Genomic DNA, 27,760 nt, shown 5'->3' on the forward strand with positions numbered 1-27,760 from the left:
CACTGGCCTAGCTATGTGTAATGCTGAATGCTCTGCACAGTTACTCATCAGGAGAACATCAGATGGAGCCTTCCACTGGACTTGGCTTGCCTTGAGCTAGTCAGAGCAGAGGAGCTGGACATACAGATGTCACGTCCTCCCCTCCCTGTGAGGGGGCCTCGAATCATCGGTACGATGTTGTAAGTTTAACAAAAAACAACAACGAAAAAAAAGAAAAACACAACAAAAAACACCTCTGTATGGCTACAAAAATTCAAGTTTCAATGCCTGCTGAAATTTGAAATGAAGAGCATAGGGAGCATTACCATTCTGAGAAGCAGACAACTCAAAGTATTATTTTGCTTTGGGTTTTTGATCCTTTTTTTAAAAAAGTTTCAGCAAAGTTAGATGTATTTTGTTTCCATTAAACACTAGCAACAATTCATTAAATACGAAAGAATAAAAAATATCTTGGGTTCATTTTAATGACAAACGATGGGCACAAGAGCCTAGTGTCCAATGCAGATCACATAAATTAGCCAAAAAGCAGACAAGAAAGAAATTATCAACCAAAAAGTTGTTTAATATGACACTTTCTCCATTCCTTGCATTTTGTTTTATTTTCCTTTTCTTGGGGACTGAGGTATACACCCGAGGAGTCAAAAGAGAGGGGAAGCTCTAGGACAGCCTGATGCCGCTTCGCACGACTGTCTCTCCTGAGCAAGCGTTAGGAGAGCGACTCATGCTCTGGCCAGGCTACTGCTTTCATTATTGGTCATTTCTTCTGCAAAATGATTTTGGAACTGATTAAACAATAACAACCTGCTTTAAAATTCAAAGTCGTGACGAAACAGACACTAAGTTAATGCCATTATTAACTTCTCCAGTGCTTATCACCTATACCACGTGCTGGCTTAGAGCCACAATTTTAAAACCCAGATTTCAGCATGGTGTTGATATCATCCATGATGCATCTTTAAACGATTGGCTTTCGCCTGTCAGAGGAAGGGAGAGGTAAGGTTTGTATGGCCAAGACATGCTTGTGGAAACAAGAGCCGCCAGCCCAAATTAGCTTCACTGGTTCACTGACAAACTATGAGTGGGTTTGGGGAAGCTGTCTTTGTACTTCCACACCACGTTGCAGTTTTCTTCATTCATGTTAACAGATACATGAATGTGTAACATAATAAGTACAGTTACTACTATGTCTGAATAGGACCCAAATAGCTATATCCTATAAATAATAAAAAATACATTTTTCTTTTGATAACTGACTGTAGATGTGAGGATTCTGTATAATTCAACCAAATGGTTGTATGCTGTACAGTCCTGTGCAAATATCATAAAAAATTAATAATCCTTTTTTGCTATAAGGCTTTGACCCTACATTTTTCACAGCAACATAACTACCATCCAGCCTGTACCATATTTTGCAAGCCTTCAGTCCAAAAATCCAACAGTCAATCCACACAGTGTCCACGCGCGGCAGGCCGGAGCCGCGCGCGCCGTCAGTCGTCCAGAGGCAGACAGACCTCCCCGGATTCATCCCACCGGGACTGCTCGTTCTGCTCCTCCACGTCGTCACCAAGCTCTTCATCGCCTTCGCCCACTTCGTTTTCCTCGTATTCCTCATCCCGAGGGAAATCTGTGTCCTGCACCTGGTCTACTCCCTCTTGCCCTCCAGGCTGAGATTTATCTGCACAGTCTACACAAACTCCGTAGCGTCGAGATCCATGTCTTATTCCCACACTGGCTGCTAGCATGAAGATCTTCTTGCACACCATGCATTTATACTTTTTATCCTTTTTATGCACCTAGGGAAGAGAAATATGAACAGTGGGAGTTGTGTGTATCTGATCACATTTGCATATAGTGAGAAGAGCATTGTAATAATTAGCAATACAAGCCTCTTTCTGTAGAGTTGTGCATGAAGATAGCCCCAGCGCTGCTCAAAGATCCATCTAGAGACTCATCCGTATCACAGGGCTACTGCTCACCCCTAGGTACCTTCTTTACTGTGCAGAGCAGCGCAGTGCCCTTTTCCTGCTACTCACTGCACACAGGAGGCTGCTGAGCACAGCATAGCACCCAAGTACATCAATGCCCTATATACGAAGTGATCTTTTTAATTCTAAGCATTTTCAACATTAACAACAAGCAAGAACTGCAAGATTCCTCTTCTGCAAAAGAAAACAAAAAACCCAAACCAAACCACACTCTCCTCCCTGAAACCCAACTCTTAAATCAGCCAAACCAAACCCCACGGCACCTTTCTACTTCAATTTGGTGAGCTTTACTTTGTCATGTACGTACAGTAAGCTTATGCATAAGATTAGAAGACTGCTGCTCACTAATGTGATTAACCACAAATGTTGTAACAATTACATCATTAAAGATAAAGAAGTTGCCAAGAGGTGCATTTTAAGAAGAGGCATAAAAGCTCTTGCTCTGACAAGAAATGCTATTTGCATGGAATATTACCATGCACACTGCTTGAACTGAGCTGAAATGCGAGTTCCAGTTACCCATCTTGGAAAAACTCTAAGCTGAACAAATTCTTGTACCTTGTGTCCCCCACAAGAAGGTACAGCAATGTGTTTAGCTCGCTTGGAGCTGTGTTGAAAAAGATGCCATTTTAGATAAGTGGAAATTGTTACCCAGAGAAGGAAAAAACAAGGTCAAGACACAGTCACTTCAATCTGCCTCTACAGACCACAGGCAACTGCGGATTCCCCTCCCACCTCGAGGCCTGGACTCGCAGTGCTCGTGCTGCACACAGAGGAGAAGCCTTGTGTGAGGGGCTGCTCAGAGGGGTTTACGTAAGAGAAGAGAAGCAACACGTGTTCGGAAGCCATGCAGCAAGAACAGGCTCCAGGGTAAGCCCTGAACTGGGCTGGGTTTCCCTCAGGAGTTGCTTTAACCTTGCTTTCACCTCCTTCTTGATCAGCTACTGCAGAATAGAAACCCCAAGCATCTTCCCTAGCGAGCCACAGAGGAAGGAGAGGAGCAGCAGCTCCACTGCGCTAGCAATACTGTGACAGGGACCTTACAAACTCTGCCCAGCCAGAGAATCTCCCTGTCCCATCCTACCCTGCCACCTCCTACATTTCCTGGAGGACAAAACGTGCTTCTGACTCACTAATACCAGGGGTCCTGTGTCCCTTTGGCATCTAGGCCTTCACCAGGTGGCAGGAGATCAGGGACAGCAGCAGCAGTTTCAGGAAGGAAGGATATATATTAAAGCTGACAGAAGTGCAGAGGGACACGCAAGAAAAATGCTGACTTAAAAAAAAAAAAGAAGAACACTTAAGAGCTATTAAAATAGGCAGCTCTTAACTGTAGGACAGCTTAAAGACTACTAAAAATAACTAGCACAGTCTAAGCAAGTATCTTCAAGAATGACATTCTGATATGACTCAGAAATCTCTCTTATCTTTTACTTTTTAAAGCATCACAGGGGTTAGAAAAAGTTACTCAGCTCTTTTCAGGAACCACATTAAAACTGGGATGTTCACTGCTACTTTCTATCCACTGGTGAACAAAGCAGCCAACTAAGCGAGGAGACCTGATGGGACATCTTCATGAGAAAGAAGGTGCTCCAGTGGACTCAGAGCAGAGGAAAGCTTCCCAAATCTCTCAAGTGCTGTTTACTTGTACTATTTCATGTACTAACTTATTCTGAATAGCTGCAAAGTATTTTGCAAAAAGGAGTTTAAGATCACAGCTTGAAACTTACTTTTATGCCTCCCCTAAAACAAACCTTTGATTTTCCATTATAAAAATCCTAATGAAGTCTCATCAATTTCCTTATCAACTAGATGGAAATCAGCTACAAAACACCCAGGACAGGATCCAGGACTTGTCTGGATCCTCAGAGAAGCCAAACTTTAATCAAATCTTCATTTACACAACATACACGGAACAGACCTAACTGTGGATTTTCATATTGATAGAATGGTAGCCAGAATGACACTTACACTCTCCATCTTGAATATTGTTCATCCTGAATCTGAAAGCAGATTTCATACTACAGCATCATTTGCCTATTAAGTATTTCAGAACAACCTTAACATATCGTACAGTCAGTAAACAGGGTGCCCACACTGAAAATGGTGGTGTAGCATTACAAACAAATGTGCTATTCTATTGGTACAATACTAAGCCACTAAGGTGCTTTGATTAACTACAGTATATTTACATATAATGCACTAAGTGATTTTCAAACCTTCTTGAAGTTAGCTTCATCAGAATTCTGTAATACTGTATTTTCTATAAAGCATCAAGAAGCACAGATACCACACAGACATGAATATTTATCTATTCTAGATTTGTTAACACAATGACAAATCAGAGAACAGCATTTGCCAACTACAAAAATACCTGAAAACACTAAAACAAAACTCCTATTTATGCACTCGCACACACATATTTGCTGTTACTTACCAAGGAATGTCTCTTCACATGCTCTCTTCGAGTAAACAGCTTCCCACAGATGTCACAACTGAAAGATCTCACGCCCGTGTGAATAAGCAAGTGTCTCTTTAGTGTTCTTCTGTATTTGGCTACGTAATTACAGTGTGGACACTTCAGCTTGTTCATGATTAAAGCAGAGGAATCACCTATGAAAAAAGACTTTAGTTTAAAAATGATGATAAAGAAATGAAGAGCTATTTGGATATGTCTTACCCGACACCCAGCAACACGCACGGGCCAGAACAAAGCACCACCCACATTACTTTTCATCCAGTTAATCAGAAAACACAAAAACTGGAGATCCAGCACTCACAATTTTACTAAAACATACTCATTAGTAAACATTTTAGTACAAAACACAGTAGTTATTGATCTATGAAATCAGACATCTCTTCAAATAAGTTAATTAAAACAGAAAGTGTTCTCTGATGCTCTGATTGATCTCATTCATAAACACTATTCCATTTTCTAGAGGCAACCTATATCGGCAAACACTTTAATCTGACACTTTTAGGAACCCTCCACATCTAGCACGTTTATCAGGTTATGATCTTCTCTCACAATGTTAGTATGAGTTACATGCAGGAGCTGCCTGCCAACATCTGAATCTGCATCAGTGGCGGGGGAAGTGTAATCAAGTAAGAAATGAGCTTGACAAAAGCAATAGGATGGTTAAGAGGTAGCATAATTCTGAAACTGCTATAAAAAGGAAGTTATTGGCTCAGATCTTAGCTATGTCCTTCTCAAAATCTAATTTGGTCTAACAGAATAAGAAATAATGAGGGCAGAAATAACTTGTGGAAGTAGCAATACACCAGTTCTTTCTTATGAGGAAAGAGAGCTATTTATATCTGCGGACCCAGGATGACACAGCTTGCTCAGAGGATATGTTTAAGATTGATACCACCACAGTGTATTACTGAATATAGAAAAAGGCACAGGTTACTGTGACAGTTATACAGAAGGCCACACAGGAATATGTGGATTATTCTGGATTATTCTGAGAATAAGGTATTGATCAATTTACTACAGTTACTTATGAACATAGCTGTAGCTGCCTACAAAAGAAAGCATCCAAAAAGCACTGGATAAGGCTACGTCAGTGTATGCACACGGGTTGCTGGAGTTCATGTTGGCAAGAGAAAGGCAAAAATAACTGTATGCACATGCAGGCCTGCATACCGCAGCCAAGATAGAACACCACTTTCCAGTCAAAAAGCTTCAAAAATCATTTTAACACAGAAATTAAATTCTGCTAGTATCCAGAACTTGCTTTGCCATTTCTGAGAACTCATGGAAACCAAGTGCCAAGACTCCTATGCAATAACATAATCACTTAAACAAAGGAAAAGCTAAGAAATTCAAAACAGATTTTGAATTGTAATCATGTATGCATCAGCACAAGTATGACCCAGCCATCAGGGCTATAGCAGTTACAGGAACCTAATGGTTCAAAAACAGAAGAACTGCAAAAGACTTGAGCTCTAATCCCTGGCCCACCAATGATTTTCACCTTCCTATGACTCAACTTCTCCCCTTGTAGAAACAAAAATATTAAAAATAAACATAAAGCATACCACAATCATATCTAAGCACTATAAAGAGGAGGTAGACATTGTTTTTACCCAATCCCATATGTTCTTATGGAATATAAAGCCTTCATAAAGGGTTTCTCTATGTTAAGAACCCAGCAATAACCATTTTAGATGTGATAGGGTTTTTTCCTCTGGTATGTTCAAGTGTTTTCAAACAGAAAAGAGATGCAATAATCCAAGTGAGCAGTTATCTAAGCAAGACACATAAACTGTAAGAAGCTAGACCATACCACACAAGTCTGAACACAACTTTAGATATGGCTGCACTGAATTCAAAACCCTTAATGCAGCAAATGCTTTTATTTGTGCATTGTTAAGTGTGCATGGAGATCCACTACACAAGTTTAAATATAATTTTTCAAGTATCAAACAAGTGCTCAATGTTAAAGCCCATTGTAATTACCTTACTGAAGGGAGGAAAAAAGCTATTAGATCATTAGATACTGAAGTACCTTCATATTCAGTCACAATACAAGGGCTGATTAAAAATTATGTTCCAGCTCTTCTAAAGATTTGAACTCCCTTTTCTCTCTCCCAGGAATTAGTATTTACATTACCCAGAAAGGCAAGCAGCATGAGAGGTTATTCTATAAACACCTAATCTTATAAATTTATGCATAAACTAATCAACTATTACCAGCAGTGACACAATGGTAAAGAGGCAGATAACCACCTCTTCTCTCAAATGTACTTGCCATTTTCCCAAGCATCCTTTGGCCACGATTCTGGCAGCAGTCCATACTTGAAGTCATTTGAAGTACCCGGCAGCAGTCCGTACTTGAAATCACTTGAAGTACCCGGGAGCAGGCCGTACTTGAAGTCACTTGAAGTACCCGGCATCAGTCCATACTTGAAGTCACTTGAAGTACCTATTACAGACAGAGTTACTTTGGTTTTCCTGCTTTTTAAACAGTCGAGCTGTATTTCAAAGATTTTTTTTTTTTGAGAAAACGAAGTTTAAAACCTTAACATAGTATCCATCATTAAAAAAAAAAAAAAAAAAAAAAAACACACCCACACACACACACTCTTCCACATTGAAATGAGGAGGAACAAAATATTCCTAATTTCAACAAAATTAAATCTCTGAAATATTTCTCATGTCACCTTTGCTCTTCCCCATTCTGGGGCGTCAAAGCTATTCCCATTCCACAGGACATTTCCATAAGTATTTTTACTACCTGGCTATCATTATGACAGGACTAAAAAAAATTTTCCACTGGTTTCTTTTGCTTTACATAGTGACATCATCTGCTCTACCACAGGCAGTGTAGCTGCTACCAAAGCACACATTTCTACAAGGTATGATTTTCTTTATTGCTTTAAACATCTCAGCTGTATATAAAGTGCTCTACATACCGTTTATATAAATAAAGTATCCTACAGCTATGTCTATATCCTTTTTTGAATGATCATCTCCATTACTGTATAACCACATCAATTTAAGAGACCATAATTACTTAAAATATACCAGCTTGTAACAGTAATTTGTGTTTTTACATATAGTCTTTAGATGAGCTCTTCATTTACTTTGCATGGTCCTTGTAGATTTTTTAAAGAAATACTCAAAATTGTGCAGTGCTTTAAAGAGAGCCACCTGCTTTAGTTCTACACTTCTGTTGCAAGCAGTAATTTGAACCAATGAATCCAGAATCGCTAATATATAGCACAAGGCAGGATGTATAGCACACCTCAGAGCTACACCAGCCATTTGACAGGATCATATTTGGGGGTCAAAGACTCTCTCACAAAAGGGCAAATTCCTCCTCCCTCCCCTGCAATCCTCAATACAGGAATTTGTTGAAAAAACAAGAGCCTGCAAATCTTCTACTCCCTACTCACACCCAGGGCTGTTAAATAAGCTGCATGGGAGCTAGGAGGTTTCCTTCCACGTGTCTGGGTGGTGGTTAGGTCCTCCACACACTGGATTCCCAATATTGCTGCTGTCAAAAATCTTGAGGATAGACTTAAATGGACACAATTTTACTTTCAAGCTCAAGCCTGTATTTATTAGTAACCCTAGTAAGTTTGGGCTTTCCCTTAAGATGCTCCTTCTAAGGATTTTCTGTGGAAGCAACTCTTACATATAAACTCCAGCTTCACAAAGCTGTAACAAATAGTTATAGCCATATCTTCATAGTTCTGTGAAGAGAGAAGTAGAGATTGTAAATCCTTCCAGCATGACGCACATGCATCAGATTCATCCTCCTGCTCAGCTCTTCTTAGGGTTGGCAGTACAAGCCACATCTACAGTGTGAGGCAACAGTTTCAAAGGAAAAATGAAGTAAATTAACTAAGCCCAAGAATTCTACCAAGACAAGCCCATTTGTAATGGCACTAGTCACTGTGACAGTTGTCTGGAGCTAAAAAAGCACAACTTAAATTCCACAAGGAACATTTATGCTCACAGGTAGTACTGAAGTCTGCAGCAAATCAGAAATTTGAATCCCTGGGAAGATCTAGATCTCAGCATAAGACTTGCAACACAGTGAGAGAGATTTAGGAGCTTTAGTAGAGTTAGTTTAGCAGAGAACAGCTACTAAACCTTTCTACCTTCAATTTGAAAAGACAGTCTGCTAGAACATGAAAGAACACCATCACAGACACCCGAGATATGAGCTTTCTATGGGCACTTGAGTCACTGCAGAACACAGGGCTTAGGTACATGGTCAACTTAATAGTTACTCTTTCTCAAAATGAATAACTGATCTAGAAAACCTACCTTCCCAGTTGTGCCCGTGTACAATGCATTCCCAACACCAAAGAGCACTCTCAATGCCCGACGGCTGCTCCACGCGTGGCCTGCAGAGGCGAGCCCCAGGCGCAGCCCTGGTAGATGCGCAGGGGGCCACGCGGCTGCAGCGGGCCAGGCAGGGAGCACAGGAACCCCAGCAGCGCCTCCTCCCCCAGGCAGGTCCTGCCCGCCACAAACCTGCTGCTAGGCTGCACTGCCTCTCCCGGGGCTGCGCGGGTATCACGAACCCCGGGATTTCCGCAGGACACGGGAAGCAAGGGCACAGGACGCGGCTCCGCGAGCGGATCTGAGAGAACACGGACGGTGGCGAGAGCTCCCAGGAGGGGCACTTAGAAGCAGCAATCTCTTAGGCCAGGCAGCACGCGGGCAGTTCACGTGATCTCAGCTTTCCTCTGATCAAAGGATACCCTTTTAGACTCAGTACTTCATTCCCAAAACAGGTGGAAGTTAATGATTCACAGGTCAGTTGGCTTGCAACATCTGCCCCATGCTTCTACCCTATGGAAGGGCTTTACGGGTAATTCAACCTTAAAAACACACCACACACACCACAAACCTGTCTCTTCACTCCCGAAATAAATCAAGAGACAAACTGATTAACTGCTGGAATTAAAACAGGATGTTAGCCTAAGAAAAGACACATTCAGTTCCAAATATCCTGAAGGAGTTACCTATGCTTTTACATAACCAACAAAGCTTCTATGGAAGGCTTTTATATTCTAATATGTTCCTTCTGAGGAAGGATAACCACAAATTAAATATTTGCAGGCTTGAAGGTTGTGGTGGTGATGCTGAGAGTAGCCAAGAAGAGACAGCAAGCAAAAGCGTGCTGGCAGCAACATCCTGACTTTGAGGGGTTTTGCTCTTTCTCTGTAACTAGGAACCTGTGGAACTTCCAGTAAGAAAAAGAAACATTACTGAAGAGGGAAAGGACAAGCAGTCTGAAAAAACAATAATAAAAGCAATTGAATAGGTAATTACCGAAAGGAATATAGAAGCAGGGCTGCACTGAAGAGGATACAAAACACAGTAGTAACAGGTGGCTGTCATGGACTTCAAACTCTTCGTACTAATTACCACTAAAAGCAGTGCCAAAGAAAGGAGGAATAGGAACACTGCTATTTTTCCCACCAACTTTTCTGACATTCGCTGCTCAGGTCAATTCAAAAGCAGATAAGTGATTAGGCCATGGTTATTAAGCACTGCAAAGAGAACAGTGCTAATCTACTGATACAGTCCACTGAAAGTAATCCAGAGAGCGGGATTTGTTGCTTATGTTAAGCAGCACGTGACAGAAAAACAGCGTTGCCACAGCTGACCTATAGGGAAGGTGAAGGAAAGAAAACAAAGAGTTTGCAGCAGGAGCACCACTCAGGAGCTTCACTGCATGAGCACACCTCATCTGAGCTGCCTCTTGCAACACAAGTTTCAGCCCAGCTAAGAGAGGCATTTTGGCAGCACAATCTTTCTGGTGCTCTGCAGGCCACTTCTGGGTGGCTCTCAAATTTTGCTGTTTCCCAAACATGAAGGAATGGTTTACTATCTTAATGATAAACACAGCAGCCCTGCCCAATGCCATCAGCTGTTGCCAAATACATAATCTACTGGCTTTTTCAAGTTGCTTATCACACAAAGAAGAAAAAGCTTCCTGAGAAAGGGATACATTCTGTCTTTTTTTAGAAAGCTATTTTACTGATCTCTTATTAAAGTCCACACCAGTGAAAGCTGAGACAGTAAGAACGTTTCTCATGCACATCGTGTGTGTGGGGGTAATTGCTCCCAGGGATCATCACAGACTCAGAGACGACCTTAGGTTTGAAAGGACCTCTGAGGGTCACCTAGTTCAACCTCCTACTCAAAGCAGGAGTAACTTCAAAGCCTGATTATATGTTGCTTTGGGCCTTGTCCAGTTTCAAATATCTTCAGGGAAAGAGATTCCTTACATCCTCTAAGAAAGATGTTCCAACATAACCACTCTCATGGTCAAGAGCAGTTTTCCTTATATCCAGCTGGAATTTCCCTTGCTGCAACCCATGACTACCAACTCTCATCCTTTCACGAACATCTCCAACAGGCATTTCATCTGCCCTGTGATCCTCGGCAGGAGATCACAGACGGCAGAAGACTGCATGCAGATCCCCCCTGGCCTTCTCCAGCTTGCTGAAGGAGAGGGTGATGATCGAGTTTCCACAGCGCATTCTCCAGCCTCCTCACCACCTTGGTGGCTCTCCTCTGGGCTCCCTCCAGCATACTGGCATCTTTCTTCCACAGGGCTACCTTAAACTCAGCGCACTTATTCCGAAGTGCTCTTGCCATTGCCAAGTAGAGGAGAAAATACCACTTCCCAGTCTGGCAGCACTGGTCCCACTAATGCAGCCTGGCACCCCGTTGGGGCTGGGATGCACCCTGACCCACGGACACCCGGCTCACTCCTGTGGAGCTGCTGCTCACCAGCCAGTGCCTCCCTCCCCATGCCAACACAGGTGCTGTTACTCCCAGGTGCAGGACTTGCCCCTTTCTTTCCCAAGCCTCATGAGGTTCCCTAGTGGCCAACTGACACCTTGTGGAGCTTCTTTTGACTCTCAGCCCAGCTCCTGCAGCCTATCAACCACCTCCCCACAGTTTCACGCTATCTGCAAACTTGTTGAGTGTTTTGTGTCCTTCTGCTCTGGTCACTGATGATGATAAGAGTCATGAAGCTTTTTTTTCCTGAAACAGCCCCTCTCGACTTCATCACGAAGATTCTTTCATTCATAAATTTTTGGACTATGTTGTGAGCTGAAGGGCTGTATCACAAATGCTGCAAGGAGGTTAAGGATTTGAAATTGAAGAACTTCACTTGAAAAAGTATTCAAGTTTCATTTTTCTAGATACTTTAAAGGCTTTCCACATCCCCTTTTCATCAAGTCTTTTTAAAACTTCATTTGAACTACAAATTTTGAGATGCACCTGAAAGGCTGCCTGAAACTCTCTATAAACCAGCTGGTATTTAGGCTTAAGATCCTTTAATGGGATAACAAACACCAGCCATCCCACAGACACAAGTAGCCAAGTTAAATGGCTACCAAATTAGCTTGGCATCATTACAATCTGCTATTTTCTTGCTACTTCTTTGGTTGGGAAAAAAAGCTGCTGTGGAACAAATCCAAGGAAACTGAAGTTGGCTTGTCCCCAGAGTTGCCATTTTCTTTCTAATAAGGCTTATTTAAAAAAAAAAAAAAAAAAAAAAAAAAAAAAAAGTGAGGGGATTTAAGGCTAAAATGGACAGAGGCCTAATACAAATGTTCTCTGCTCAGTAAAGCCTCAAGTCCCTTTCTGCAGATGCAGAATTGCTGATGACACTGTTTTTACCAGTTACCTCCAACGCTTGGCAGTGCCAGCACCATCCTGTAACACTGTCTTAAGCTAAATATGTTTCCTTAAGGAAAGGCAACTAAACAGCAGCTCTGACAGGAAAAGTAAGTATCACCATGCATGTCATGATCAGAGGCCATCAATGTCATTGCCCTGAAGTGCAACACACCAAAAACTAGCACGGGTCTTCGTTTGTGCTTATTCTTTAGTAACAACATAGCACAGATACCATCGTTATGGTCCATCCAGACTGTTTCAGTGAAAACAGCTTTTTATGCTGCACAGTTCAGTGGAAGCGTTCAGTGGAGCCTCATTCCATATTAACTTTCCTACACGCAGGCAACCTGAGCAGCCATGGTGTAAGCAACCAAAGCCCTCAGCATTAAACTAACACCCCAGTGTTATTCATTTCCACCAGACTCTGTCAAAGCCTGACTTTGCTCTGGGGTAGTGAGGGATTTCGTCTTTGTAGGAGACTTCATAAAAGGAGGATGACACAGGACAGGAAAGCAATTCTGTTAAAGTCCTTGCAACTAAAGACCTCTGGATACCTCTTCAGAAACTTGGAAAGAGATCTGGGGTTGGGGGGACAACACACGCTAAGTTTGCCACTCTTCTTAGAGAGCAACATGTAACAAAACACCCTAAAGAAAGGGCATCAGTTTAAGTCACAAGCAAGCAAACACAGAAACACTGCAACTTTCATGCAGCTCATACTTTTCATGCATACTGCCTGACTGTCAAAGTCAATTGCTGCTTGATACTTGCTTTTCTTCAGCTTTACAGAGTCATCTCTTCTCAGAAATCTACCCTGTAAACATGAAAAAAATGGCTAAAGTACCCCAACCAAGGCTAAAATATTGCTGTGAAAAGGCAAAACTGAACTTCTGCTTTATACAGTGAGCAATACATGACAAGGTAAAGCTTGTATGTGACAAAGCTACACTAGTGAAGGCTAGGGCTTAACATAAAGGGTCTGCTAAAGCTGTGGGGTTTTTTTGTTGTTTGTTTTCCCCCAACTCACCCCCAGAGGGACAGATACCACAAAAAAGTTTAAGGTAAAAGCATCATATAAACCTTCCACATTGTAGCACTCTACACAATGTAAACTCTCTAGGCCACAAACACATTTCTGGTGTGGATGCATTTACTGGCTGCTACTGGAGGCTAGCTCAAGAAAATGCCTGCCTCTCTCTCTCTCACTCAACAAATTGTTACACGCTTTGTACGTAACAAATCTATAATCAGCAAGTAAGCAGTAAGCTAGTAAGACAACAGCTCTGTAAGGAGAGACATGAAAACATGAAAAATGAACATGAAAATATAGTTGAGAGAATCATCTTTGAGGCAGACTACACGCAACTTTGAAGTTTTAAACTGCTGATAGTCCAGCTACCAACACTCCGAAACTAAGATTATATAGTTTGATACAGCATAGAAATGCCCACACAGGGAGGGAGGGAGGTGCAACTGTGATCAATAAGGCTACTGATGCAGCAAACCTACAGGTTAAATAAGAAGCTTTAATTTTTTATCTGTACCCTAGCCAGTGAAGGCAAATCATTACAAGGCTTTGACCTGCCTCCTCCAGCTTCATGAACACCCTCTCTGAGCAGTGAGGCACATGCAGACAAGCACACGTGAAATAAGGGGGCTCTAGGCAGAGAAGGAAACAGGACTTTCTAGAGTAATGATTATCTCCAGCAGGAAAAAAAGAATAGTAGTTGTATTTTAATCCTCATGATAGTGTATTAGTGTTTTTTCCTTCTTTTAATCTATCAAAAAACACCCCAAACCCCCTATTCTGAAAACCACCTACACTTCAAAAGGACCAGAAACCTCTCCCAGAGGGAGAACACTTTCCCTGATTAATGTGTGATAGAAATAATTACATTTGACTTGAGTCAGATTTGAGGTGCAAGAGTGAAGCTAACTGAAGAAATAACCCCAGCCACAGAAATTAGCTATGCTACATCCCCCTAATCAACTAAGGAAATATGCAGACCCTGATTTTACTTATAGTTGTTGCCATCAAAACCATTATTTCATGAATAGCTGAGTCAAAGGTGCATTTCAAATAAAGCACACACAAAACCCACCCACAACCTCAAGTAGAAGGTAAAAAGCAAAAAATCCAAATCAAACAGTCTGTGGTAATCAGAGGACATGGTAAAAGTGAGAATCTTCACCTGGGTCCAACCCTCTGTGGACACCCCAAACTTTTATATATAAAGAGACAGAAAACCTTTTAGTTGTGAGATTAGTGGTTATACATTCCACAGAAATGTGAGAATCTACTCATCTTTTGGACCATCTCCAAGAGAGATAAGTTTAATGGATGGGAAAGCGACTGACTCCTGGATAGCATGCTCTCTGGATGACTGGAAATCCTTGGAGCCCGCAATACCAGATTAAACAGGATACAGGGCAATTAAAGGGTAAAGATTCATTTAGCTTTTCAAGTCTTTCAATCACAACATCAATTAGAGGAGGATTTGATGAAAGTCACAATACCAAGAAAACAGCTAAATGAGTTTGTCCTTACCAAATATATACACACACACATCCAGACAAATTCTTCACTCTTCAAAGTCACCCACCTTTACTGCAAGGTCCTGACCAAGCTATGATATTGCCCTGCGCAACTTGTTGCTTTCACAGCAAACTGAATTCTAGGAGTCCTTAAAGAAGGATTTGAAGGTTATCCAGGAATCCTCTTGTTCCACAAAAGACTGCTTTAATCCTGCCCTTACTATCTGCTCCCTCTATGTCACATACTGCACTGGAAAGCAGCCTTATCTAGACTGAAAATCATAGTAACAAATCATCTCGTGTTAGCTTCATAAAGCTACGAGGACATTACATATAAGTCTCCATAAGAATCAATATGGTCAGGCCCAGAAGGTATAAATAACCCTTAACTGCTGTGTTCTGAAGCCAGAGTATAACATGTTTGTACTCCAAAAACAAGTTCGATTTTAAGAAGCTTTAAATTTTTATATATATATATATATATATATATATATATATATATAAAGAAACCATGAGTAGACAAAAAAGAATTAGAACCACTGGGTTTTAATAAACCAGAAAATGGCTCAAAGAAGCTAATGCATTAGGACTAAACTGCTGTAAGGACATTGTTTAAGAGCTTATTAACTAGAAAGAAAAACAGTGAGACAGATCGTAACATTCAATGGAAAAGAAAGTAACTATTTAACCAACATAGCTAAAACTGGAGAAGGCTTGAGAGCTTCAATAGGAAAAAAGTAAAAGAAGAAGCAAAAGCTAGCACATCCATGCAGATACTTGCAGGAAAGCTTATGTTCAACAAGAAGCAGTTTAACATGCTTGCTAAGACAAGGGACACAGAAGCAGATAATCAGTAATAAAAGTTTGCTGAAATATCTAATATTTTACCCAGAAGTGGAAAGCCCATTTTGCATAGAATTCAAGCCAGCAGCTTTGGGGTTTTTCTGGTTTTAGATTTTTGGAAGGAGGGGATTGTTTTAAATAGGCTTCCCTTCCACCACCTGTGATGCTTCTTCCACCTCACAAAAACCCCGGACAACCTAAAACCCTAATCAGGGGTACGACTCACTTTGCATGTAAGGGGACACTCAGCAACTCAGCTGGTGTCACAGTTCAGTCCCATCATTGCGGTGCCCCATCTAGTACTAGATGCTCATTCCTTCCTTTTAAGCCACAGCAACAAGGGAAAGTTGACTGCTTAGCAAAAATAATGTGTGTGATGAAAGCTTTTTCTTCTCAGAAGTCTTAAGCTTATTCCAGAAGATATATTCTCATTGACTTTAACCTCACTGCCTATTATTTTTGGCAGTTCGTCTCAGCTAAACATATAATTCACCACTAAAAAGTTATCATGTAACCTGCAGGTTACTCTATACCCATTTTTGTCATTCTTCCAGTTCTCCATTTCTTCTATCTCTTCCTTCTCCCTCTTGCATCTTTTCTCACGGGGTAGGATAAGAAAGAAAACCGAAAACAATTCAATTGAGAGAAACTGAAAACTGATTATGCGCTTTACAGAATAAATACATAATCTGCAGCATCTACTTGCAGAACTGAGATAGAGAAGAACAGCAGCTGAAGAGCACTGACTGCTGAAGCTCTGGTTACAGCTGAGTGCAAGCTATGCCAAGTTCTGCTTTCAAGACCTCACAGTGTTTCAAACAATATGAACATACATGAAAACTTGCTAGAAGTAAGAAATAATAGGTATGGTTTTAAAAAGCAGTCCCTGAACTGATCAAAAATATAATTACTTAGAATCACAATCACAATCAGATTGTTAGTTGAAACTATACTTTATTAATAACAAACTTCCTTTACAATCTCAGAGCTTTCAACATTTTTGGACAGACACCATAGCTAAAATTTAGTATGCCTCTGGTTCAGTCCCTTTTCCTCAAGATGCTGCTTGGATATATTTCTGTAATTCATTAGCATAATTAACAACTGAAAGCCTTGGTGTCTGTCTAAAACTCAGCAAACATTTAACTAATTTAATCATAACTAGATTGCACATGCTCTCTATTTTTGGAAGAAAACTCTCCAGGATACATTCAAATTCTGCATAAGGCAAACATACTTATTTCTGTTACTGCACACATCGTTCAATAGGCACTTGCTATGCTTGCTCTGCGGCATTTCCAACAGTAAAAGGGTTAACTGTTTACCCCAAGCAAACCAGAAGTAGGAAAGAACAGCCAAAAGGAGTCAGAAGCTTGATGTCTGTGCAACTCGCACCAACCTGGGCCCCCCACTCCTGCTCCAGACTCTGCTGCTCTTTTTCACATTGCTGTGGCTAAGTGCTTGCTAGCAGGTAGCACAGCCCATCCCAGGCAGATGGGTAGAGGCGGTGCTGAGAACTCAACATCCCCACTACCCACGAAACTACCCATATTTAAAGATTTTAGTTAAGACTAGATCTGACCTAGGCCTGTTACACGAGGCTCATACCAGGCACGACACAAACACAGCTTCCAGTTTTGGAAGCAACCCTGGGCAGCCCAAGGCTGCCTCACAACATAGACAGCCACCAAGTTCAGAGACAAAGCCTGAAGCTGCAGCAAAGTCCCTGACGCACTTGCTGAATGAACACTAGCTCCTCAGCGCAGCTCCCTCCTGCGCAGGGCTGCTTCTATTGCACCACACCAATGCTAGCAACACGCTTGGACCTCCCCCCACTGCCACCCACTCACATTTATAGCTCAAGCACACACAGCTCTGCAGTCACACGGAGCTGCGGCACACAGGGCATGGACCCTGGCACAGCAGGGCAGCCACGTGCCCTCTCCCGGGCTACGAGGCACCTATTCCATTCCAGCTGGAGCAGGGTGTCTAAGACTGCAGCTGGGAGGAGCTCAGGGCCCTGGCAGAACTGGTCTGCCCAGGCCAATGCTCCAAGGATACATTCTGGCTTCAATTTTCAGCAAGAATGAGCACACAAGAAAAACTATCTGTCCTTACTCCACAAGGAAGAAAGGTCCCTAGGCTCCCCCAAGAATTCGGTTGGGAAATTTACATTAACACATAATCTTTATGAGAAGAAAAAAAAAAAAAACACATCGACTATGATTTAAATCATCTCTTAATTGATTTGTTTAAAAAACAGTTAAACAAAAAGATTTTCCCTCCATTATATGCCACTGCAGCATTGTTTCTCAACCTGTTCAATTAGCCGAGTACTCAATTTGCTAGCTTCCCAAATATCCCTATCCAATAAGCTGTAGAATAAACTTTCTTGTTGACATCCAGGCCAGGGAGAGGGCCACAAAAATCTGGCATAGGGAAAGTAATTAAAGAGGCCTTTCCTGTCTGGGCAGTCAGCTACCATCATTTACTACTCCTTCATTGTGTATCTAATTGTGGTCACGCAGTAAAAATAGCTGTAAGGATTCTAGCTTATACCTTTTTTTTTTTTTTTTTTTAAATAAAATTGCGTTGTTGTGTACTTAATAGTTTAGTTCTCAAATGATATGATTAACATAAAATATTTACCTGCTTCTTCCTTAATAAATTGCAAATCTTCTTCTGGATATGAGACTGATGGTTGTAATGCTGAGCAGTCTTCTGAGTTTTCTTCGTTATTAGGTGGTATATTATAAACAAATCTCTTTGTTGTTTGGTTTTTCCTTCTTGCTTTTCCGGGTTCTTGAACTGATTGTCCCTGTGAGCCCATGTCATTCCAGACAAAAACTTTTCCCTCACCTTGGGACTCATTTTCAGCCATTTCAGGTGAGCTGTCCTGGACCCAACTGCAGTCATTCATTTGGTAGTTTTCCATTTGGCCCTCATCGACAGAGTAACCATCGTTTTCAGTCTGTATGCTGCTTGCCAAATTGGTAAGGTTTCGTGTTGCCCAGAAGCTGGCAACTTTCTGATCCCGTGGAGACATTCCATCCCTGCTAACAGATCTTCTGTTATAATCCACTACAACAGCCTCCGGAGCTTCCGATTTTATACTTATGTTTAAGGCATCTTTAATGAAGTTGCGGCAGGACTGGACCACCTCGGTCATCTGAAGGTAGCTGGCCACTGACATCACCTCAATGGCATTTTGGCTCGTAAGCACAAGGTTACCAGAGTATAAGAAGTCCAAGATGACAGAAAAACCTTGAACAGCAACAACGTCTAAGTAGGTAACAGTGGTTTGGTTCCGGCTTTCTTTATTTGTAAAGCAATACAGAGTCTTAAAGAAGCGGCTGCCTGCAACCAGGATGTTCTTGTGAGCTCTGAAGACCCTCCCACTCACCACAATATTGACATCACACAGAATGCCCTTCTTCCTCTGCTCATTCAGCTCCTGCAGCAGCTGATAGCAGTAAGAGTTCTCATTTGGCCGGCTGTTATAATCACAGTATCCTTCATTATTCAGTTCTGATGGTAATTCTGACTCCTGTGATTAGGAAAAAAAAAAAAAGAAGAAAAAAAAAACACACACATAATTAGCTCTTCACTTCTCTCCAATACTTTTAGCAGTATATGAAAATAAGCTTAAGAACAACACATTATACAAACTAATTTCTTTTCTTATATTCTTAAAGGAATATGTAATAGAATAAAATATTTTTGAAAATTAAGAATTGGGAACTCCTCTCCCCCTCCGCCCAAGTTTGGAACAAAAACAGAACTAGCAGGATTCCCATAAGGATAAAGAAAATGATGTTTGGGCCAAAAATAAAGATTTAAGATGAGTGTGAAGTATGTGTTTCTGTTAACCCACATTCATTAAAGATTCAGCAGTCTCTCTTCCTTAAGCTTTAACTAGGTGGTTCTCACACATCCCTTCTCTATTCTTCCACAGAAATCTCCAGGTAAACAGAACTGCAACAACTGATTCAATATTTTCTCATGCTGAGAGATGAATGTGGAAAAAACTATCTCCCAATTCATGTCTATATGCAGATCATATCTGATAACTTTATATGTTCTAAAGAAAACAAAGCAGTGAGAGACAGGCATATTTTTATATAGCTTTACAACTTAGGCATTTAAGTTTATTTTCTGTTTGCGTTCAGCATGGCATTAAATATCAGTATCAGAAGATAAGTGGACAGAATACTGAAAGCAATAGCATCAAGTAGCAAAACACAGAAATTAAGTTTTGGTTATATTATTTAACAAAGAGTATCCTGAATTAAAAAAATCTCGAACTTCACAGCAGCAGCTTTAACTGGCACATCCTGATTACACAGGCAATAAGTACTTATGTGCCTTTAAAAAGCCTTCTCAGAGTGATCTCAAAGGTGGCTTGAAAATTTTACTAACAAAGAATAACACGGGGCAATCCAAAACAAGACAACAAGTTATTAAATGTAATTACTTAGAATATATTAATATATTGCTATTAAATTAACAATTTGTAATTCAAGATTAGCTCAGACAGTAGGATACTGGTAAGTAAAACAGACCTGAGGGAGACATTAGAGGTCAGATACACGTAGATTAATCCTACCACAGGCCTACAATGTACCCTGGGGCTAAAATACATCTTGCAGAAACGCACTGTCCTTATTCTGCGGACAAAAGGAGGTGGCTATGGCAGAAACCAATTACATGAAATGGTCATTTTCCACCAAGAAGGAATGAGTGCACTAAATCACTATTAACCCAAGTTATAATCCCAATGCAGATCACTGGGATGACAACCGAGGTTGTAACTACATCTTGTAAAATGAGGCATTACATCTATAAGCAGTGACTAATGCTCCAATTAACTCAAAGAAAAACTGTACCATACTGAATTCTACTGCAGAGAAATTTCAGTTTGATGTCACATTCAAGTTGCTTCTGAATCTCTACCCTCGTCATAAGGGAACTCTCTTCTCAACACATCCACCCACCACAATGCTGCACGTTCATGCAAAAACAAGCGTCAATCTCTACACACCCTTGCCTTATTTCTGTGTGCTCTCCGACATATCCAAGTACTCCCAGCTTAGAGCTCTGAAACAGCTCCTGTTTCAGACAACCACATTTATGACTAAAAAAGTCTGATATTTTGTAAGTTCTCAGAAGACTTCAGACTTTTACAATTTCTCTGGCACTCCAGCAACACTGTACAGTTTCAAAACATTGATTACTGACACTGTATCAGATTAAAACAAAAATTTCTGAACCCTGGTGTTGTAATCAGTCAACTCACAAAGTTAATCATCCAGAACTTAAACAAGAAATGTTTAGTTACTATATGTGATAGAAGCTCCGTTATATGACAATGTGTTTAATAACATATTTACTATAAACTGCAATAGGTTTTTTCTCTATATATGGATGCCCGATTGCACCAGGATGACAATAGAGTAAACTGAGGATTCTTACATATCCAGTCAAATTGGTAGAGAGGAAAATAAGACTTACAATATGCCTTTTCCTAAGGGAAACTACAAACCAACAGGGTAAAAATGATTGGCAGTTATAAGTTACAGAAACAAGACAAACTGAACACACATTCAGTATGAAAAGAGCAGAAGGCTGAATGAAAACAAGGAGCAGCAAGCAACAAACATCCAAATACTTTGGCGATGGGTGTTGGAGAAAGACCATGAGTTGTTAGAGACATTGCACCATTTCCATGCTGGTTCTTTACGCTAAGCATCACATTGCACACACCACGTAACTGCTGCCTGCTGGGATCAGCTCACCTTTGTGCTGCACCTCAAGCAAAAGAAACCTGCCATGTCTGAAGAGTTAACCTAAGGCCTACCCAAATAAAATGACAAGCAGAACTAATATTTACAGCAGAAAAAAAAAATAAACAAAACAAAAATAGGAGCCCCTTTGAAGAGTTTTTAGTATCTCCTGTTGTGCAGAAAAAGGACAGCAGAATTCACTAGGAAGTGAAAGTCAGAAAATATTTACAGAAAATCCAGCAGAGTATTTTCAAGCTTGTATTACTCATGTCATGCTCATGACAATCACCAAAATATTTGCTTAGATTTTTTGCTATTGTATTTTAAGAACACAGGCCAAATATTCCCCTAGTTTAAGTTATTTCAATACCAAACAAGCTTTTTCTTTGAGGAAAAAAAGAGACTCTTGGATAAAATCAGGAACTCTTCCAGTCTTGTTTATGCAATCTATAGAACATGTTTAAAAAGCATCTCATGCTATCTTTGTAGTTGAGGTTAAAAGGTGAACTACCAAAACATGGACTGCTTAGGGAAGCAAATTAGGCTTATTTTCAATCAACTAGACTCATCTGAACACAGCTGAAGGTAAATGACTACTTAGTATGTAAAATTCACTGAATAAACATGCCTAATATAATACCAGTAGACTATAGAGAAGATATAGATAATCTAGAAGAGTTACTAGAAAGCTGCTTTTCTTTCCCTCCTGTGTCATGAGATATTGACTCCTCAAAACAAGAACACAAGAAGTCCAAGAGTAGATTCTATCCTAGACATAGATATATTGAAAAATAGTTATCACATATTTGCAATCCCTTTCCTGTTACCACACTTTTTAAAACATGCCTTATAACATACATGTAACACACATCACCCAAAATTCAGCCAATATAAAATTGGCTGTCCAACTGGATGTCCAACTTCCAAGGAAGTGTTTCTAGGTCTTGTATGAATACTACGTAAATTACAGTAAATAACAGTTCTTGCTTTGAAAATCTGACTTCCTCTTCATTTTTCCCCTCTGTTAAGGGTAATCGAAGAAGTTAACTTAGAAAATTAACACAGTTTCTATATCTGAAGCACAACTCCTATTCATCACTGCTCACACAAAGCAAACAATTACCATTCACATGGAAAAAATAATATCACATCAAAGGCCTTCCTACTTTTGGAGAGCTGCTGCTTTAAACCAACATGTCTGTTAGGCTGGTGAAAGCTTTTCTGGCTGTATTTCCAAAACATAGTTTCAAACTATGAGAGAGAGAATGTTTTAAGAAACAGCTTTAAGGGGATAAATCTGAATCTCATGGATCGAACTTCATCACAGAACTAAAAATCTATTGCAGTGATTTCCTAGCATGTGGTCTAAGATTTTTTTCCCCTGTCTCTCAAAGAAATGGACTTTTATATTAACACACAGAAGGCAGTTTCATGATAAAGTACATCTTTCCTTATACTTTAACAGAGGCAGATTTTAAAATCTGCAACAGAAAGAAATGATTCAAGATTTGTGCCTCAGAAAGGAGCACCAACCGGCAGTTCTGTACCTTTGAATTACAGCAGCTGCAACCACTTGTAATGTATTTTGGCATCACAAATTAAACATATCCCACAATTATACTGAAATCATCACTCATATCCTCATGAGCATGGTATCCAACAGACCTATACAGATTTCCACACCTCCAGTTTCCTTTCCACACTTGAACAGTGGCATGGTGCCATATGTTTATTAGCAGCTGCTAAACATGTCCTGCAGTTGCAGCTTCTCAAGACAGGAATACACCCATGCTGTCTTTAAGACAAAAGGCTGAAAGCCTCCCCCGTAAGTTTCATTAAATCTAAAAGGCTTTGACACCTCATTATGTATGTTGAAAACAGGCTGCAAATCACCTCTTTTTGTTCATAGTATCTGATACGATGGCATTAAAAAATAAATAAATAAGGGCTATTGTCTTCCGTACTAGATTAAGTGTAAGGATCAGTGAAAACAGACATACTACCAAAAACATGAAAGCATGTATAAAAGTAGAAAAAAAGGCAATTCTTAATCTTATTTGCTTTATGGCATGTGTAACCCAAAACTGCACTACAAAGTAAAACTACACTGACTCTTGAAAAGACTGCCATTCCTTCCTTTGCAAGGAATTTTTACCCAAAATGTAACAGCATGGCAATGCAGACAGCACTGTTTTCTACTTGAAACCATGCTCTCTAAGGCTCCTTTACAGAAGCTGCTTTGTTCAAGCCTTATCACTGATACAGTACAAAAGAGCCACTGATATTGCTTATTGTTTAACTTATTACAATTATTTAAAGATTCCACATTTTTTTTCCCTAAGCTATCAGCTATAAGAACCCTGGTACATTTTTATAAAGTTTCCCTCAGCAACAAATGTCTGATCTTTAAGTACTAACAATTCCCTTATGAGCTTTTAGGCTGCTGCGACATGCAAGCCAAAACGCTCCTGACTATCTAATAGCCTTTTATTAGGAAAAAGCAGTAGTTTTAGTTGAAAATAATTGTTCAAAACAAGTTGGTTTTTGCAGGGTTCACAGTGAGAGAAACTTTCAACTGCCATGAAGTAGCAGTATCTGGTGACACTGAGACTAAACAGTGACAGGACATACATTTATATGGTAACTATTCACAACTCAAAGTTATAAACTAAGCAAGAAGGTTGTTTAATGTTATAGCAGTATATTTTCCAAATTGGAACACTTTTTTTCAGAACATAAAGAGATAAAAGAATTAAAAATGAGAGTTTCAAAATAGAAGCTGAAGTCACTTTAAGACAAGCCAGGCCAGAATGCTCGGTGTGAATAGCAAACCTCAGATTGCAGGAAATTGATAAAGTGACCTACTGCCACAAAATGTCTGAAACAATAGCTGCCTTGGAACTCCACTGCTCAGATACACTTACTAAAAAGGTATCATTGTTTGTCTTAAAGACAAACACCATAATTCCTGAGTCTGAAATATTGTTTTGGATAACTGAGACTGCTCCATGCATCATGGCAGGCTTGCCATGCAATCCTGCATAAATTTGGCATAAAACTCATATTCTTCTTACAGCCGGCTGTGAGAAAACCTGCGTTAGCTCGACATTTTATCCGTCATCCTGCCCAAATGTTGGAATAGCAGCTCTTGTCCAAGGTACCCTTAGCTCCTGAAAGCGCTAGCAGTGATAAGCTCAAATTAAGCCCTGCGCTCCAGCTCTGACTCCCAGTGCATCTAAATAACGGAGAGCGGCTCTAATCAAAACGCTGACGAAAGCAGCGGAAACAGAGTGATCGGGATTTCTAATTCAAGTCAGCAGCTCGAGTTCGACCTAGTAAACTCCTCTGAAGCGCTTCAGCTAGTGCGTGCTGGCACGTTAACTCTGAGCTTAACTTTTGCAGTGCAGACACTTTCAGGAGGGAAGGCTACAGAAACACTAGCGACTCAACAAGAGTAAGTTAAATCTTAAGTATTAAGAGATTTTTGTAGACATATGGCCTAAAGATAACCCTGCCTCGCACGAGGCGCAGGAAAACGATAACTTGGCGCTCGGCAGGGAAGGGAGGGCAGCTTCAGGAGCTCTGGCGCAGTGGAGCTGACACACTGACTTTCAGGAAACCGCATGTTTATCTCCAACACGCACCACGCGATTTCGGAGCTTTCGCGAAGTCACGGAGTCTAAAACAATGTATCCAGGAGGAAGAAAAAGGAAAAGAAAAACAAAACAAAAACCGCAAGGGATCAAGGGCTCGGCGCGGGGACGCCGGGGGCAGCGCTGCCCGCGGCCGCCCGCCCCCCGCCGCGGGCCCCTTTGCAAATCAGCGCGGCGGGGCCGCCGCTCGGGCGCCGCTCCTCGCTCCGCTCCGCGCACGGCGCGGGGAAGCAGCCGCTCCGCGCTGCCCCCGGGTGTCCGCTGGGCCCGGGCGAGCGCAGGAAGGGGCCGTGTAACGCGGCACGTGGGCGCACGAGGAGAGGAGAGGAGAGGGGGGACGCGGCAGGGACGGGGGCTGCTCCGCGGCCCTACCTGCTCGGCGCTCACGGGCTCGTTGAGGCGGTGCTCGGCGGAGAGGTGGTGCCGCAGCAGCAGGGCGCGCTTGTAGTTGCGGGTGCCCTTGCAGAGCTCGTCGTGACCCGCGGGGGCGGCCGCTGGCTCGGCGGGGGCGGCGTTGGAGGCGCCGGCGGCGGGGCCGCACCAGGCGCACGACATGAGGCCGCTCTCCTGGCAGTAGCGCAGCCACGGGAACTCCTTGAGCCAGGCGCCCTGGAAGGCGACGTGCAGCTTCTGCAGCAGCGACTTGGGCCTGGCGAGCGGGAAGTGCTTCACGCTCTCGCCCTCGCCCGCGCCCACGCTGCTGCCCTCCGCCTCGTCGCCCGCGTCGCCGCCCGAGCGCCGGCTGCTGCTGCAGCTGCCGCCCTCGGCGCCGCTGCCCTCGCCCAGGCTGCCGCCCTCGCCGTCCTCCTCGTCGTCGCTGCTGTCGCTCAGCGAGCCGCCGTCCTGCTCCTTGCCCTCCAGCAGCGCCTCGGGCTCCAGGCCCTCGGCGCCCTCCAGCTCCATCTCGTCGTCGGCGCCGCGCCCGTTGAGGGGCTTGCGCGGCCAGGCGGGCGCCTCGCAGCCGCTGCCGGCGGCCGGGAGCCCCGCTCCGCCGCCGCGGAACGCCAGCGTGCGGCGGTTCCTCTCGGCGAACATGGGCCCGCTGGCGGGCGGGGGCGACGCGGCGTCCCGCGGCGGCAGCAGCTCCTTCTCCTCGGCCGCCTCCAGCTCCTCGGCCTCGAGCCCCTCCAGCTCCGCTTCCTCGTCCGCGCCGCGCCCGTTCAGCTGCTCCGCGTCCGGCCGCTCCCAGGCCTCGCCCGCGGCGCCCGCGGGGCCGCCCGCCTGCGCGGCCGCCGCCGCCGTGACGAGGCCGCCGCCGCGGAACGCCAGCGTCCGGCGGTTCATCTCGGCGAACATGGCGCCCCCCGCCCGCCTCGCGCCCCGCGCCCGCCCGGCGGCGGCGCAAACAGCGGCGGCGGCTCTGCCCGCGGGGAGGGAGGCGGAGGGCGAGGGCGGGCGGATGGCGGAGCGCGGCCGCTCCCGGCTCCGGGCCTAGCTGCGCGCCGCGGGCTCCCACAATGGACCCGCCTCGGCGGCGCTTCCGTCCCGACAGGCCCCGGATCGGGTCGAATGGCAAATGAACAACGGACGGGTCCCACAATGCACCGGGCGCCCGCCGCAGGGGAGGGGGAGCGCGCGAGGGGGGCGGCGGGGCGACAGCTGCGCCGCGTCACGCCCCGCCCCGCCCCGCGCGCGACCCCCGCCTCCCCCGCCCGCCGGGCCGCGCACGCGCAGGGGCCGCCGCGGCTGGGGGCGGGGGGCTGCGGCCGTTAACGGTCGCCGCGGCGGTTTAACGGGCGGGCCGTGCACGTGCCGTCCGCCGCAGGCGCTGCCCCCCAGCGCCGCCCACAGGGCGCTGGGCAGCGGCGGGGCCTTGGCGGGCGGACCCATCGAGCTCGCTCCGTCCTCTCCGCTCGGCGCGGACCTTAGAAGGGCTCTAGGCCCGGCCGTGTGGAGCGTCTGGACGGCCCTCGAGGGGGGCTTCGCCAAATGAATGGAGAAAGGAGAAAACAGAGTAGCGACCCTCCGTTAAATGTGCCTGATAACTCCCACGTGTGAAGCTGTGCTCAGAAGTAGGAGTGTAAGGGAATAATTGTCAGTTGTGTAAGTGCGTTATCACTGGATGGAGCCCTCTGTTTGCTGGCTGAGAGCTGGAGGTGTTGTGTCTTTTTAGCACCACAAGTTCTTCGATCGTAGTGCAGAAAAGGAACCATGCAACGTGGTGTTGCGTGTTCAGGGAATAGCTGAGACCATCTGAGACCAGGCAGACATGGAGAGGAGCAACAAGAGATCAACAGGGAGCAGAAGGTGTCAGGGAGGACCATGGAGTCTTCCAAGTGAAGAAATGCCTTATTACACCTGTGATTTAGTGCAGATATGCGTATTCTGTAATGAAAACGTATATAAAGTGTTCTTTGTATGTTGCCCTGGAAATATGCAGGGAGGCTTAGACAGCCGGCCTTTTCCAGCATCCTGAAAGACATTTAGGAGAGAACTTCCATAAAAAAAAACTTTTTGGAAGGAGTTACAGGGTTATCATATTCCTTGTTTCAAAGAGTTGCTTAGGGAAAGAGAGGCAGAAACAGTAACTTCCACTGACTTAGATGAAAAGCATCTTTTTAACATTTTAGGGGGAGACTGGGAGGAGGTTTGGTCCTGGAGAAACTTTGAAACTAAAGAAGACAGTACCGAATTTGCAGAAGAAGCACAAACATGATGTGAACGTGGGTAAGGAGGTAAGAGTGGGGGAAAATATAGAATTGAAATTTGTTGTGCCTCGGTGGGGCACAGGGTGGAGATAGTGGTCCAAACTTGGGTCCATCAAAGCAGAGCATTCCCAGAATACAGACCCTA

The 27,760-nt window shown here is 43.2% G+C and overlaps 1 protein-coding gene across 1 annotated transcript; it reads right to left on the reverse strand.

Moving 5' to 3' along the window:
* Positions 1 to 1,165: 1,165 nt before the first annotated feature.
* On the reverse strand, positions 1,166 to 26,263 carry ZBTB10 (zinc finger and BTB domain containing 10). The gene is made up of 5 exons (XM_088522736.1): positions 25,340 to 26,263; positions 18,181 to 19,078; positions 6,743 to 6,916; positions 4,423 to 4,598; positions 1,166 to 1,793 (listed from the first exon to the last, which is right to left on the reverse strand). The coding sequence occupies exons 1-5, from the start codon at positions 26,261 to 26,263 to the stop codon at positions 1,488 to 1,490; spliced, it is 2,478 nt and encodes an 825-aa protein (XP_088378862.1). The 3' UTR covers positions 1,166 to 1,487.
* Between the last annotated feature and the right edge of the window lie 1,497 nt (positions 26,264 to 27,760).

The sequence above is a fragment of the Tinamus guttatus genome, unplaced genomic scaffold (genome assembly GCF_059628265.1).
Source record: "Tinamus guttatus ecotype Peru unplaced genomic scaffold, ASM5962826v1 Tinamus_guttatus_pri_ptg000156l, whole genome shotgun sequence".
Taxonomy (NCBI): Eukaryota; Metazoa; Chordata; class Aves; order Tinamiformes; family Tinamidae; genus Tinamus; species Tinamus guttatus.